Source organism: Cryptomeria japonica, unplaced genomic scaffold, assembly GCF_030272615.1.
Source record: "Cryptomeria japonica unplaced genomic scaffold, Sugi_1.0 HiC_scaffold_28, whole genome shotgun sequence".
Lineage (NCBI taxonomy): Eukaryota > Viridiplantae > Streptophyta > Pinopsida > Cupressales > Cupressaceae > Cryptomeria > Cryptomeria japonica.
In genome coordinates this window covers 55,852-73,180 of record NW_026728850.1, presented here as the reverse complement: position 1 = coordinate 73,180, position 17,329 = coordinate 55,852, and the positions used below count along the sequence as shown (strand labels likewise).

Genomic DNA, 17,329 nt, shown 5'->3' with positions numbered 1-17,329 from the left:
ATCAACAAGATAAGGCCTTCATGAATCACAGGGTTATCCTTGTTTTCAAAATGTTTAACTAAACTATTCTCCAAGGATGAAACCAAATAAAAAGGTATGGAAATAAATCTACGATGCCTAAAATGATTTAAGATATTAAAATGGTGTGATAAAATGCTAGCATATCTACCATCCAAGGTGATGTACCTCATGATGAATTATGTCATATTAGCCTAGAGGGAGATCATCTCTTTCCTATTATAGCCACCATCTGCCATTTTCGTAACCCTTTGTCTTTCCTTTTCCTTATCATAAAAGGATCAATAGCCTCCTCACCCAACTTCTTGTCTCTATAGAATTTTATGCCTTTCATATCCAGACCAGTAACAGTGGCAGCCAGGTTTTCATTGACTTGAAACTCCGCACCAAAGACAGACAGCACACCCTTCTTCCAACCTTTAACAAAGCTTTCTGTAACAATGGCAGAATGACCATGCAGTCTCTCCAAAAAGGGCACCATCCCACTATCAGAAATTTCCTCCCGAGCCTCCTTATTCTTCTGCCACTTATCATAGGTTGTGGGTTCAAATCTATTCTTTTCACCTCTCATTCTCTAGCTTGAGCAAATTAGACAACAAGGCTCCAAAAAAACTAGGAGGAAAGCAAACCAGAAATAGGGAAAACTGAAAGTTCTAAAACTTCTCAAAGTGGTAATAATTCGAACTACCACCCCAACGGTTCCCATTCCATCATAATCTTTCATTATTAACTTCATTGGAAAGGCCGAAGATCTTGACATCATTTCTTGCAAGGTCGCACAGAGTTTTCAGGAAATTTTCCTCTCCTCTCCACCATTTAACCACAACGTTACCCACCTCCAAGTTGGCCAAATGATCTGCAAGTTTTTTCCTTCTCGAAAAATGTGCGATATCTTGAAATACTGCAGGTCGGCTATCATTTCAAGGCAATCCTTGATTAAGTTTGAAATAGTCCACATAGGCACCGTACATCCCTTAATGCATTTGACAATGTTAAGCGAGTCACTTTCTAGCCAGACCCGTTTGAACCCCTCCTTGCTCGCCATGCGTAGTCCTATGTAGGAGGCATTGGCCTCCACAAAATCATTAGTTGTGGTGCCCAAAAGGGAGCACCACCGTAGAGACTAGAGAAGCCAAATGGTTCCTCGCCACTCCCCCATAGCCAGTCATCCCAGGATTTCCTTTGGCCACCCCGTCGATATTAATTTTGATCCACCCTAGAAGGGACGGATTCCAAGAAACATTCTCTTTGGTATGTTTAATTTTATAAATAGAGATCGATATATTCCAGCATATCTACCACCGCTTGATAGTATCCCATTACTCCTGGCTAGACTCAAGAGTCCAGGATCATTTTTCCCACTAGGATAGTAATTAAGAAAATTATCCTTAATAGCATTCCTTATTCTAATAGCCACCACAAGAGCAATGGACTCCATATCTTTGAAAACCTTATTATTTATTTCCTTCCACAAACCCCAAGCAATATGAGGTAGGGATAAGTTCCATAGAATACCAATCACATGGTTGTCATAAGGGCACTTCCATTGGAACCAAAAGTTCTGAATAGAATCAGGGGGGGACCCAAATAATATTCCACGGGTTGAAAAAGAAGGCCTAGATGTCCCTAGCATAGGAGCAATGTAAGAGCAGATGATCAACATTTTTTGCTTCTTCTTTACATAAAAAACATCTATTACTAATGGGGATCCCACGTTTATAGAGATTATCAATGGTAGAGATCTTATTTTGCATGAATAACCAGAAGAATATATTAACTTTAGGAATTGAGAGTTTATTCCAAGCTCTAGCCCAAAAGGGGGGAGGAGAAAAAGACTTGGTGATGATTCAGAAAGCATCTGTCACCAAAAAATGCCCCGAGGTAGAACCATTCCATATAGCCACATCTTCCACCAGAGGATGGAATGATGATCAGGTTCAGCCAAGAGTACAAAGCAGCCAAAGAAGCATCCAAGGTTCTAAGGTCCACCCAAACTCCATTACTCATATAATCTGCAACCCAAGTTGCAATGAGATTAATGCATTTCTCTTTGAATTATGAAGCCCACACTGAATTAGACAAAGGCCCCTCTCCTGTCCACCAATCATCCCAAAACCTTATATTTCTACCATTTTCTAGAACCCATCGGCTTCCGTGAGAAATAATGAAAGAGGATCTGAAGAAATTATTCCAAATATGAGAGACAGAAGTCGGGAGGGAATAATTTTCCAACATTCTTTGGAAATCATGAATTTGGTATTAGTCCTTGAAAATATCGATCAATTCATTGTTCTCCTTTAAACATCTCCATAGCTACTTAGCCATTAAAGCTCTATTAAAGTCTCTTAGATGTCTGATATCCAGGCCTCCTCTATTTCTAGGCAAACAAACCTGATCCCAGGTGAACAAATGAAGCCTACTCTTGGATTTAGAACCTCACCAAAGCAATTTCTTTTGTATACTTTCATTCTATCAGCAAATTTGGCCAGGATTTTAAATAGACTCATAGCATACACGGGAAGGTTCTGAAGAAAAGCCTTAATTAATTGAAGTTTACCCGCTTGGCTTAACAAAGCTCCTTTCCAACCAGCCAGCTTCATTTGAAATCTATCAATCAGACTAGACCAGAAGGAGTCCGAGGTAGGTCCCACACACAAGGGCAGACCCAAATATGAATAAGGGAGAACACCCATTTTGCAGCCCAAAATATTGGCAATCTTCATTTTTCTATTCTCAGAAGTATTCATGAAGAAAATGGAGCTTTTAGACAGACTGACTTTTTTCCCCGATCCTTTCTCATAAGTATCTAGGATAGCTTTAATAGTATTTGCTTCTTTAATCAAACTTTCCCCCATCAGTAGTGTATCATCAACAAATTGATGGTGGGAGCAAATAGTAGCTTGGGAAGAAGGTTGTAAACCCCTCAAATTGCTCTTCCTAACATCTCTCTGGATAGTTTTTTCAAAAGCTTCACTCATCAGAATAAAGAGAAACGGGGAGAGAGGATCCCCTTGTCTAATACCCCATGACGCCAAAAACAAACAGACATCGAACCATTGACCAAAACCTAAAATTTGGGAGTGGTAACACACTGATTGACAAGCTAGATGAAATGGTTACCAAAACCAAAGGATTGAAGCACTTTAAACAAAAAAATCCAATTGACCTGATCATAAGATTTGAGAAGATCCAACTTCAACAAGAAGCCCGATTTCTTAAAGAATGGATATTCTCATGGACAACAATAATAGAATCCAAAATCTGTCTACCAGGTACGAAACCATTCTGATGCTTCGAAATCAAAGAATGCAGCAAATTTTTAAGCCTAAACACAATGATCTTGGTAAAGATTTTATAGATCGAGTTACATAAACTAATGGGTCTAAAGTCCTGAAAGGAATAGGCATCGGGTTTCTTAGGGATCAGGACAAAAAAAGGTAGCATTTAGTTCCTTAAGAAGAGATCAGGAACCAAAGAACTCTCTAGCAGCATCCACAACATTCGAACCAATAATCTGCCAAAAAGTTTGAAAAACATAGGGAAACCGTCAGGGCCAAGAACTTTATTACCTTCACAGGAAAAGTCTGCAGCTCTAACCTCATCATGAGATGGGATTATGGTTAGCTCCTTATTCATGTCTTGGGAAACAGTACATCTAAACTTCGACAGGATCTCATCTTGAGCATTAACATCCTGACAGCCATCATCCGAAAGAAGAGTGGAAAAATATATAATGGCTTCCTAGTTTAACTCCTCATGCTTATCAATCCAGCCATGATCCACTAAAATTTTATTGATTTTGTTTGAGGCCCTATGTTTGAGGATAGTCATATGAAAAAACTTCATGTTTTTGTGACCAGATTTGAGCCATAAATCTTTGGACCTTTGATTCCAGAATTCCTCCTCCTTAGAGATGATATCATGAATCTTGGTAAGTAACTCAACTTCTTTATCCATAACCATAGGATCATACCCCACATCTTGAATCTGAGACTGTACATCATCCAAATCTTTCTTAAGGTTTTCTTTTATCTAAAAAATATTGCTGAAGGAAACTTTATTCCAAAGTTGGATATTGGAAATAATATTGGCTAGTTTATTAGCCACTCTAAACATTGCAGTTCCCTGAATGTCAACATTCCACCATTTAGAAATATTGTCATAAATATCCAGAGCTAAAAGCCACATCTTCTCAAACCTTAAGGGGAAGGCCTTCCTCCCAGTTAAAGGGGATATAATCAGAAAAATCGGGAAATGATTAGACCCAATTCTGGACAACACATTTAATCTACAAGAAGCATTATGAATCCACTCAGGAGAAATAATACCTCTGTCCAGTCTGACTTGGATGAGGCCCCCCCCACTTCTTCTGTTGGAACAAGTGAATTTAGCTCCAAGGAGATTAATGTCTAACAAACACAGAGAGTTAATCATATCCACCAAGTCCTCCCTACTTTCTTCCAAAACAAGCATCCCATCAGCCTTTTCCATACTAGATAATGGGGTATTAAAATCCCCCAATAGAATCCATTTCCCATTTGGGAAAGCCATTCTAGCATTAATAATACAGGACCCGAGCATTTTTATAGCGTTTTTCCCATTTGGACCATAGATATTAGAAATGATCCAAGATGATCCATCAGATAGACTAGTAAATCTAGTGGCAATGTGATTAGGAGAAGTAAAGACAACCTTACCCAAAAGCCATCTAGGATTGCACAAAGTGACAGTACCACCATAAGCCCCATTAGCATTAGCACAACTAGTTCCACAATCTCTAAAAATAACCAATTTGATCTTTTCCACTCTACAACCAGGCATTTTGGTTTCTTGAACAAGAATATATCTAGCTTGTGATCTCTAACTAGGTTGGATAGAAGATCATGTTTGTGGGAATGATTCAATCCCCTAATATTCCATGAAATGACTTTCATTTGACTAGATGGGGGGAACCAATCCCCATGTCTTGTAGTGTTATTTGGACTCCATAAACAATGGAATACTGACTATTGTTGTCTCTACTAATCGCATTGGGAGGCCTCCCCACTACCCTCAAATCAGATCCACAATCCACCTTTTGTTTGTTTCTAGTCTTAACACCACTAGAAACCAGTGTTAATAAATGACCATTTGGGGAGTTCCTTTTTTTGTGCTTAGTTTTTACCTCAATAAACAGATTTGGATTATCATCATCCTGGGTCACATCGTCAGTAATGTTTGAATCCAATAAATTCCCAACATCAACAACAAGGTGGATGCAAGGATCCTTAACCCTATGAACCTCCGTCATAGACTTATCCCCATTAGAAATCTCCTCGGGCTTCAAACTTCCCCCTGCATCCCCCCCCCCTCATTCAAGGGATCTAGGTTTGAAGGATTTGGATCTGGACCAACCTGAACACATGGGATATTATTCATTCCATCCATACATGGAGTGGGATCTAAGGACGGAGACTCCACCAAATCCACCCCCTTTGTCTCATTTTTCTTCTTCCAACTCCTCTTAGGCATAGGCTTAGAAGGGCATTCCCTGGCCCAATGACCAACTTTTTTACAATGGAAACAAGTAAAGGGAATAGATTCATACTCGACTTTCTAAACCCATTTGCCCAGCTTAGAGAAGGGGCCAATCTCCTTTGGCAAATTAGCAGATTGTTTAACATTCACACAGATTCTAGCATACACTAGACGCGTCTTCGCAGAGGTCACTGGGTCAACTGAAAGGAGCTCACCAAAGCATCCAACAATCCCAGCAAAGATTTCTTCACCCTAGAACTCCATAGGAAAATTTGGTAGCCGCACCCAAATAGGGGCCTCATTACATTCCCATTCCTTTGGGTTAAAGCCTAGTTCCCATTTCTTGAGAGCCAACGATGATTTGCCTAACATCCAGGGACCACCCGCTAAGAAAGATCGAAGGTCCTCCTCACAGGCAAAGGAGAAGGAGAAAAAACCATTAGACATGGAAACCACATCAATTTGACCCTTTCCCTTCCATTTACGAGACACCGAATCCCTAACAGCTTCAATATTAGGTCGAGGGCCAATAAACTTGCCAACCAGGACAGGGGTCAGATTAGCCATATTCTTTTCCACGATACAATCTGGAATAGAAATTGAACAAGAGCCAAACTTCAGGTCCACTTTATGGGGAAGAGGCGCAATAGCCTTGCATTTGAGGTTTGACCCAAATAAAGTAGACCATTTTCTGTTGCAGTCTAGAGATCCCGGTTTCCTAAGATTCTCCACAAACTTTCTGGGACCCTCCCCACCACAAGGTAAAACAGTAAAGTCAGTTTTTTCTTTTGTTGGTACCGGCAAGGTGTCCCCATCCCAAAACCCGTTGAGACTGCCATCAGAAGCTTTAGGTTTTGTTTCTCCCATGGATTACATCACGTGGGAGCCTCCGAAACCTTCATCACCCAATCTTCCCGCTCCTGCTCCTGCTCCATTCGAATTCAAACCAGTCACTCCAGTTGTTCCCGCCATTCCCACCTCTCTAGCTGCTTACATTAATAAAATATAATAACTTTATTTTTTATATTTCAAGTTTTTGGTCTTTTCTTGAGTTGCTTCCTATTTTAAATTTCTATTACTGTTCTCCAACAATTAGTGATAGATGTATTTACAAGTGATCATACCTACTAGCAATAATTAATTAATTGCAAATTACGTCCCACATTTCATTTGAATTACTTACAATTGTTGGCACATAATAAAAGTTCTAACTAATATTTTTACTACACCAATAATAGGAGCTAAATTTTAAAAAAAATTATGGATTTGCTCCTCCTTATCTCAGTCGGTGGTTTCCAAGAACACTCTCCCTCTTCACCAGGGTTTAATTCTAAGACTTTATAAGTTTCATTTGGCTTCAACCTTACCTAGTGGGGCCCGTATGACCTCCTCTGGTCCTCTGTCTTCAAGTAGCTTCTTTATAGTGGTTATGTAAGAGGTCCAGGCCTATCTTGCTTTAATCAATCATAACTAAACCAATAATAGGAACTATATGTTTATATCAATAATTATTACCATTTTACATAAATTCATTATAATTTTTTAGCTTAGTAATAACTAAAAAATCTTTAATTCACTCATTCTAATCCACATTTATATTTATGTTTGTAAAAATAAATGTTATTTTTAGATTATTGGCATTTTACAAGTCGTATAGAATATTGCTCATATTTTGTATCCCTTTTTACTCACCACCATTCATTCTTTCTAATTATGTAGAGTGTAAACTTCCATAAGACATTATCTTGTTGTAAAACATCAAAACAAGAAAATTGACATGTATTATTCAAAAAATATGTTTAACCTATCTAAATGTATTACACTTCAAAAAATTAATTCATCTTGGAAACAACTATGTTGTATCTTCAACATTAATTATACATGGTTAAATAGGTATTATTGTTTCAACTTCATTTGCAATGTCTGCTTCATAAGGTAAAGTTTTATAGTTTACATTCATTGCGTAATAGTTTTCATATGTATTTCAATTTTTATAGGAATAATTTACTATCCCGCGGAAATGAATTATTTGATTGAAAATGCAATCAAGATGATCGGTGATGGAAACCTAAAGTTGCAACCACATTTGCAAGTATTAAGTATGGCAAGTTTGGGGATGACCATCGATCAACAAATTGATTTTAAAACAGACCTCTCTATTGGATTTCACAAGCAAAAGGATACACTTAGAAAAAAAATACAATGATTCCATAAAGTCAATACAAATCCCTAAGGGATCTACACTTCTACCCATCAAATATAGTTGCCATATTATTCGCAATTCAAGGTGAGCCACAATGTTTGATTGATTTTCTAACAATTGTCGATCAATTTTGTGTAAATTAGCAAATTCTTGGACCCACTATGTAAAACTTGTTGCAATTTTAGCCCTCCAAACTAGTTTATATACACAAGGACATGAGATTTTAAGCTCACAAAGATTTTAAAAATTATAAAGAAAGTGACAAATGATACAAGGTTAACACTTGACTTGAATTAGTTAGATATTTTTTCACATTTTTTTAGAAAATCCTAATCTAGAGTTGGGTTAACGAATAATAGATGTGTAGGAAGATATAAAACTGAATTAATGGAGTTCTCTTATAAATATCTCAAATACTTCATCAATAAATGTAAACACAGATATCCAAACATAGACATGTTTTTTAAAACATAAAACACCACAATCAAAATATGTGATTTCAACATATAAAATCACAAAATTTGACATCAACCTAGATAAAATGGAGCGAAAAGGATCTTTTTTATATCATGTGTCATGTGAGATGTGTCTATCTTAAAACCACGCATGATCTGAGTCCATCCTTAATTACTTTCCACACCTTGACATAAACAACATTTCTGTCGGTTTATTTATAGCTTGTTCTTACCCAAGTTACAAATGCCCCTTTGAAAAATGTTCACTTTTACATTCAAGAAAATTAGGAAATCCCTGTCAAACTTTTTGATACCAGTTTTATACCTAAACAAGATCTTAACACACAAATTTATGATCTTTCCTTTTAAATATTAAAATGTTAGAAAATGCGCAGTTTGCATTGATACAAAGAAATAGCGGTCATGGGTTTTGCTAATTTGAAAGTTAGGAACCCCTGGCCAGACAATCTGAGTGTGGCGATGGAAATTCACGAGATACATGATGTGAAGGCGGCTGAAAAAATATATTGCAATCTGTGTGGGGGAGCTTGACACCTTCTGATTATAGTCTTTGAATAAATACTGTAGTATTAATCTAGTGTCTGAACGTTAGGTTTGAAAACAACAACGCGGGAAGAACAAGGGAAGTCAAAGCCTTATATGCCCAATTCTCGTCAACAAGAAGAAGTTCAGGTTGGAAGATTGAAATTCTACTTTGTCTGCTATTGTAGTGCGTGATTGTCTGCTATTGTAGTGCGTGATTTTCTATTTATAAGGTGCTCGTCTTAAACCTTGTATTCATCCTCGAACGCTTTGTCTGGCCGATCATTGTTTGACATCCCAGAAATCAGACACAATTATTTGATTGATTCCTTAATTTCTATCAGTCAATCAATGGCCGTATTTCCATTGCCCCAGCTTGAAGATAATGCTGTATTATTACCCAGTTCCCAAACTAACTCAACGCAGCCTCAGCTATGTGACGTATGGAGAGATATACAAGGTGCCCATAATTGGAATGGTTTGCTTGATCCCATGGTGCCCAATTTGAAAGCTGAAGCTCTCAGATATGGGAATTTGGCACAGCTTTGTTACGACGCATTTGATGGCAAAAGCTACTCCAAAAACTACGGCACATGTTATCACAGTAAAAGAGATCTGTTCAATAAGATGGGCATGTCTGAAAGTGGCTACCAAGTCACTAAATATGTTTACGCCAATACTAATCTGTTAAATCAAGTTTTTGGTGAGAAACCAAAAGACCAAGGTGTTTGGTTGGGTTTTATTGCAGTTTGCACGGATCCAAATGAGATAAGAAGGCTTGGACGACGAGACATAGTGATTGCATGGAGAGGAACTCAGACTGCTGAAGAATGGATAGAAGACCTGAGAGATATTCTTGTACCTACAAGATTATCCTATAGATGCAAGAGGACAGGCAAAAACCAAGAGCATCATTTCGCGGATGGAGTACTAATTGAGAGAGGATTCCTGAGCTGCTATACTTCAACTGTCCGTCACCGTCAAGGCGCTGCAGGAGCCACTGTGAACATCAGCACCAGAGATTTGGTAGTCTCAGAGATAGAACGATTGATTCAAGTTTATGAAAAAGAGATGGACAATTTAAGCATAACATTTACGGGACACAGCTTAGGAGCTGCTCTTGCAACCTTGAGCGCTTATGATATCAAACAAATGCTTTGCACCAAGCATAATTTTCATCAAATTCCCGTCACCGTCTTCGCTTTTGCCTCTCCCCGGGTGGGAAATCTTGCGTTTGCTAAACGGGTGGAGGAGATTGGAGTGAAAGTGCTGAGGTTTGTGAACAAGCGTGACGTGGTTCCCAAAGTGCCCGGAGTTTGTATGAACGAGAACGTGGGATGCCTCAGCAAATTGCTGCATTGGCTTCCGTGGACATACTTTCATGTTGGCTTCGAGCTTCCTTTACACAACAATTCTCCATTCATTCAGCACACCCATAATCTTGCCTACTTTCATAATTTAGAGCTTTACTTGCATTTACTGGACGGGTATGTTGGAAGTAAGCAGCCGTTTTCTTGGAGTGGAAGAGATCATGCTCTGGTTAATAAGAGCTGTGATTTATTGCGCGAGAAATATGAAATTCCTCCAAAATGGTGGCAGGAACAGAACAAGGGCCTCGTTAAAGGTCCAGATGGCAAATGGACGCAGCCATCAGAAGAGGAATAATTCATGTCTCACTCAACTCCAGATGACATCAACGTCCAACGTTCTGCGCCGCAATGTCACCACAACTGTGTTGGTTATTGAATTATTCTTTTTATCTGGATGTATATATTTAACATGTTGTCACATTCATTATTGAATTAATTTAACTTCAAAGCTTAACCTTTAGCGTGAAATGAAATCAACTATGCAGGAGTTCATAGCTGTGGATGATACAAATTAGCTTTTGATTGTCATAGAAAACAATCACGTGTCATCAGTAATCTGATAGATAATAAAAGTACGCGTAAATCAGTATTGATTTTAATTATGAACATTGCTATTAAACAAGAGATAATACGCCTCAGCTCTGTTGTAGCCCAAAATACCTTCATACAAAATTTGTAAAAATAGTCAACAAGGGTAAGTTCTCAAATCTTTCTCTAATCCTCAGAATTAGTGACAATATGAATGTTCTAGTGCTATCTAAATCTACCGAGAACTTTAGTTGAGGATTGCATGTATGCATGCCATACTATCTATAATTATGAGATTACCAAATATTTGGTTTCTAGGTATATAGCTCTACACTAGCACATTTTATTGTCGCTCAATTGCACCCATACTTTAAGATTATACAAGTATACATCCAACACATTATAATTCTAAAACAATGATTGTCTAGGGATGTGACAATTATTGTGGAGGCTACTATGGTAATGCCGCAACTTCCCCATGATGGGGAGGCATTGCATTTAATTTATGAGAGCTTGAAGAAGACATAAGGGACTACAAAGAATCAAGTTAGCTTTCTTGATAAGGAACTAAATTGTGATGGTGAAAATATTGAGCTTCCTTCTTTACCAATCAATCTTATCAACTATCAACAAAATATAAAGGATGCATTTTTTATTCTTGATTTCATTTTTTGATTAAATCGTGAATGACAAGTGTATGATTTTAAGTTAGGAGCTTTACATGAGCTCAATACCAAATCCTTGAAATCAATTATGTATAATCCAAGGAAACTATAATACAATATCAAATAGCCAATTTTATTGGACAATAATTTCTTAAGTACTCTTTCTTTCTTATATATTTAATCATTTATTAAAATGCCACTTTTTGCCTAGTATTTTTGCAATCAGCCTACATACGAAATTTCATGGACTTGCTAAAGATGACCATAGATTCGGTTTGGACACATGCAATCTCCAAAATCTACTAATACTTTTTAGTTTTTTGGACTCGTTCCTTAGACAACAACATACAATGATAATATTGCACAATTATGAGTAACCCTTTCGGCTTACCAAATTTCTCATAGATAGATTGTTATCCATAGAATTTTTTCAATAACTTAGCAATATTACTCAATATGTATGGAGTTTTTAAAAAGGAAACGTTCTTTATTTTAGATCCACTTCTATTTGGATGGGAGTACAATAAAAAAAATGGGAAGCAAATCTTGAACCTCCTAAGATTCAAGTTAACGTAATTCAACCTAGAGATCATAGAGGACTTTTGGAAATAGGACCCTAAAAGTTTCAATTCTAGTAGGATAAAAAATTTAAGAACGAATCAGATTTTTATACATAAAAGTTAGCGTAAAATAGAAATAAGCTAGTGTTTGAGTAGCAAACTGTAGGATGTATATAAATAAAACAATGATCTATTCACTATCCTCCTCCCCTTTAAATATTACATACTATAATGTCTATTTTTTGTGCAAAATGAGTATCAAGCTCCACTTGAAGGAAGAACCATAAAAGTAAAGGTTGGACTAAGAAATAAATCATTTACCTTATTGGAAGTACAATTAAAAAATACACAAGATGTATATGAGTATTTTAAAACGTCGCTATTTATAAAACTTATGGGATAGTATCAAACTATCAGAATGCCTCATGGAATTTAGATTTCACCTTTGAAGGACTCATAGAGCGATTCGAACAAATTTGTGAGACACGAGAGCTACTATCCAACAACAACTCAAACTGCGCAAAATTTAGACGAGAACAACGCTCATGAGTAGCGGATTGCACCTAGTATTCAAAAACATTCCTGAAACTAAGCACAATCATACATGAACTGAACATAACGTCCAAAGTGGGTCCAAAGTGAGTGTGAAATTGTATTTGTAAGCAATCGACTACACTACACTATCAAGTGATCCATGCCCATCAATCAATTGGAATTAACTTCCTAGAAGTTGCATTCAAGATTTATGAGTAATATTTCACTTAGCTTTCCTGACCTAATAGATCAAGCAAAAACACCTTGTTTAGATGTACACAATGTCTAGGCCTATGACGTTCAATTAAAAAAACCAACATTAAATGAGTTCCATGCAAATTATGTTTCAAAACTATATATAAAATATGCAATATTCTAATAGCATTAAATCCTCTATTAACAATGAGTATTTGTAGCTACAATTGCTAGATTACATAGATAAATTATTATTGCATATATATTAATTTTTTATAAAAATATCCAAATACACTATAATATACACACTAAAAAACACTAATAGAGTAGAAATATTCCTTGCAGCCATATGATGGCATCTCATACCCTATCATATTCTAGACACAGAGACTTACATATGAAGAGAAATAAAACTGCATAAAAAGATTCAATAACTATGTATACCTAGCTCGTGGTAAACCTGTCCACAATCTTCACATTAGCCAAATAGAATTCCTTAACAGCCATATTCTATGATTACATCCTATGGCACTAAAATATGGAGCCTCGTAGCACCCAAAAACTAATTTAAAAAACACCCAAAAAATAGAGTCATTCAGATGGCAATATAAAAGCATGTAAATGCACTAATCTTCCATTGAGATTGAAGGATAATTGCTTCCCTTTGCCTGACTATAACCTCTCCTACACCTAAACCAAGAGTTCATCCTCAATTTCCTCCTTATGAGATAGGATATCAGTAGAAAATATAGTTAGGCAGTCTTATTCTAGACTTGCTTGTAATCCATTAGAGTGACACCTTTCTTTCTAACAAACATACTGAATGATACAACATGAACTAGGAAATATGATGTTTTTTTACTAAATGATACAATATGTTACAAATATGGAGACAAACATATCAAAATAAAGTACTCATGAAATAAGTTCACTAACAACATATATGTTGCTTTCTAATCAACAAAATATCACCAAATACCTCAATATGAAAACTCTTCTATAAAATGCATGCAAAATATTTGTCTTAATGACAATTCTCTAAAATTGGGGAAAATTATAAAAAAAGAGTTGCTACATCTGAGGTGGTGTCTTACATAGGTATTAGAGCTAGCGGTCTTGCCAACCTGTTGGGAGACTACCATCTATTAAAGTTTCTTGAGTTGCATGACATTTTGGAAAACATTCAAACTTGGTATATTATTGCATCTAAAGAAAATTAGATTGTGGGTCACTTATCAAAATATTTCAGTGATTTGATGAAGTGTATTCAACCTAGGAAATTATAGAAAGAAAAGTGGAAATTTGGCTCTTAATGATTGGAATAAAGTTGGAGTCTCCAATTTCTAGATAATTTTCTTATCAAGCTGATGTAATTGGAATTATGTTTGTCTAAGGTAGAACAATTATATTGCAGGATGTTGAATTGGTCCAACGGAAGCTTATGGAACATCCTCATGAGGATTAAGACTTGAAGTTGCCTCTTGTCTCAATGAGTTCTTAAGAATTACAATTCATATAACACTATATAATAATGATATAATGATGATGATTTTATAGATTATTATTAAAGAATTTCATGGGTTGTGTGGTACCAGAAGCCACTCTTTTGATAAGAGGGCTCAAAGTTTAAAAGTTATGGATAAGGTGAGATCATTTTTTAATTTTTATTGATCTCAAGTGCAATAATTTAATTATTTGAATGTTCCAATGATTCTTTACCAAAATAAAAAAACATCATGCATAAAATGTTAAGGCATCCATGTTTGCTTGATTTCAAATGAAGATGATGATATCTCTAAGAAGGTACAATTTTAATTTTTGGCCATTTTTAGAAAGGAACAAGATGTCTCACATATAGCTCGTAGGTTCTCATAAAAATTAGTAGAGTAAAAAATTGAGAAGCTTAAAAACTAGCTGACAAAATAGGAAGTGATTTCTTTTGGTTTACAACATACAAGATCCCACAAAAATAGATAGGAGTAAAAAGAGAAGTGATGTTTCACATGTCAAGAGGCTTGGACACTCAATCACATATGTGGTCCAATTGATAAATAAAATTAAATAGTACATTATAAATTGAAGCTAAGAATATTGCAGACATATTAGCTTGTTGTTATTGAACCGTTCATGAAGTAGGAAAAGAAAGAAAGGGCAAAGGAACTCAAGTAGGTGATTTAAGATCTTGAATAAATCCAAGAAGACTTTAGCTTCAAGTAGAGTCCTAATTTTGGACGTTAGGATGGTTGGTTTGAATTAGAAAGTGGTAATAACTTTTAAGTTTATTGATAGCCCATTGTTTGTTATGAGTGCTAATTTGACTTTCTAAAATCCACTCTTTGAGTTGGATGATGAGGTGACATCTAGTTGTTGATGAAACCAATGGGATGTGGGATTAAGGTGTTGTTTGTGGTCCTATGAGGTGGAGCCAATTGAATTGTCTATTGACCCACCCAAAATCATTGAGTCTTTACTTCTTGTAATGGACTATTATAGATTGAATTATCATGGGTTGACAGTTGAACTTGTCGGTTTATGACAAGAAAGGGAGTACTATTGCACGGTCTATATTTGTTGGGGTGCATACCGTTTTGATTGAATATATAAGTATCATCAAGTGTACTCTTAATGTGGCCCACATAAAATTACTATAGCACAACATCAACATGGTTAATTCACTATTTGGGTTGGTATCTATGCACAAGATGGAATAAGCATATGTCAAGATGTTGTAGAGCTAAAAAGAGATAATACTTGAATAAATTCCACATTATTAAAACTTTCTCACCATGTCAAACCATAAGTAATTTCAATGCCAAATACTAGGTGTGATTCTAATGTATTAATAAAGAACCAAAAATATATATAAATCTCATGCCTCAAACAAAAGCCTTAGACTTATAATATAATCAAGTAACGTATTTAGAACTTCACAAACTCTTGCCAAGGCATTAAAAATATTCCATATGCTCAAATTAAATATTAAATCTTTTTATTCATCATTAGACTTTATGAATCGATTCATTCATATTGAAAGTATATCATTACCAGAGGCAATATAATGCGCATGGAATAAATAGAGAAAAAACCAGTATTAATCTCCAACCTGCAAATTTGTCTCTTAAAAGGACTTCATAAATTTATCAAACTTACTTTCAACCCCCCTATGAAATCTCTAATAAACCATTCAAAATCTGAGATCGTCAATACAATGCAACCGCGAATGCTAATTGAAACTGCTTCAAGAATGAAACTAGGTTTTCATCCAATTCCTCCAAACTTGAGGGTTTCCATACTAGGGCTTCTCAACTAAAATCTAAAATCTTTTTGAGCTATACTAGAGAAAGAATAAACTAAGCATACCCAATAGAGACTCAAAGTGTCTTTTTATAACTCGCCAAGGGAGCTTCTAGAAACCCTTTTAAAATTCTCTTACCTTTTAATATTTGTCTTTTTAAAATGGGAAATAATAAATAGAACCTTTTAATTAACGTCTTTTTTATAACCTTATTAGATAATTAAATTAAGTTGTTATTAAATTTATGTAATTTTGACAACTTAAATTTTTATTATTTAATTAAATTTAAGGTCCAAATAAAGGGGACATTACACAAATAAATCTTATAGAAGGGATAAGTGTAATGTCCGCATTTTCATGTTATGTAGCTTTGTAGTTGGCTCTAATATTATGGGTGTGTATCGACCATATTAGAGTATTTTTTATGTTACCAACAAGATTGGATGGCCTAAAGGACTTAGAGGGTAGTTTTTGAGGTTATTTTAGACTTTTGGTGTGCTCTCCAATATTCTTGGAGAGAGAATCTATCTATAATAAGTGTCTCGATTATGTTTGGTTATCATCACTCCTATGCAGCCAATTTTAATTTTAATGCATTTAAACCAGTTTTACAACTCGGGTGTAATGTTGACCTATATTTAATTAAATTTATAGAGGTTGTATTGATTTAATTAAAACAATTTAGTGGGCATATTGGTATAATATCTTGTTGGAGAGAGAATGGAAAGTTTTAAAGGTTGGATTTGCCTAACCTTGTACCTAAGGTGCCCAAAATAATTAAATACTTAAATAAAGCACTTTTGGGGGTTATAAGGATTAATTAGTCAATAGGCTACACTTGCAAGAAAGCTTGCATATGGTGAGCTTGACGTTTTTGTCTCACACTCAAAAATTGGTTATTATGTCTTCTTTTTGTTTCTAGACATCTGAAACAACCAACTGTTCCTGTTGATGTTTCAAAGAAGCAATTGTTCTTATCAATGTTTCAAACAAGCAATATTAAAATAATTTTTGGGCAATGTGGGCAAACTGCATAGTATCGGGTGTGAAAACAAACCAACTCACCAGCCTCTCACTTCTCACATCTACTCTCTTTTAAAATGAGACAAATCTTGTCTCGCTAATAGAATCATTGTTCCTCATCTAATCAGCATGAACATAATGCACCCTAGACATGGTTTGTTAGTTGTTTGATCATGAAACATTTTTGAGCTATGTACATGCATTTATGTTCTCAATTACAATCAATCCTTTCAAAAGATATTTGCATTAATGCATTCGTACTACTTTCACCACCTCGATATTATATGAATATTCATTCTATCAACATTTGAAAGAAAGCAGCAACAAGGGTTTAAACAAAGCTAAGAAGAGCGGGAGAAGCAGGCAGTTTGTTGGGAGAAGTGTGATTTTGAAACATTTGAAGTTGACACAGCCCGGGTAGGG

General features: G+C 35.7%; 1 protein-coding gene across 1 annotated transcript; it reads left to right on the top strand.

Annotated features, from left to right (window-relative positions):
• The first annotated feature begins 9,087 nt into the window (after positions 1-9,087).
• LOC131861587 (phospholipase A1-Igamma1, chloroplastic-like) lies at positions 9,088-10,401 on the top strand. The gene has a single exon (XM_059214937.1). The coding sequence runs from the start codon at positions 9,088-9,090 to the stop codon at positions 10,399-10,401; it is 1,314 nt and encodes a 437-aa protein (XP_059070920.1).
• The last annotated feature ends 6,928 nt before the right edge of the window (positions 10,402-17,329 follow it).

Coding starts and splice junctions, on each gene's coding strand:
- LOC131861587 (XM_059214937.1), top strand. CDS start 9,088: ATGGCCGTATTTCCATTGCCCCAGCTTGAAGATAATGCTGTATTATTA.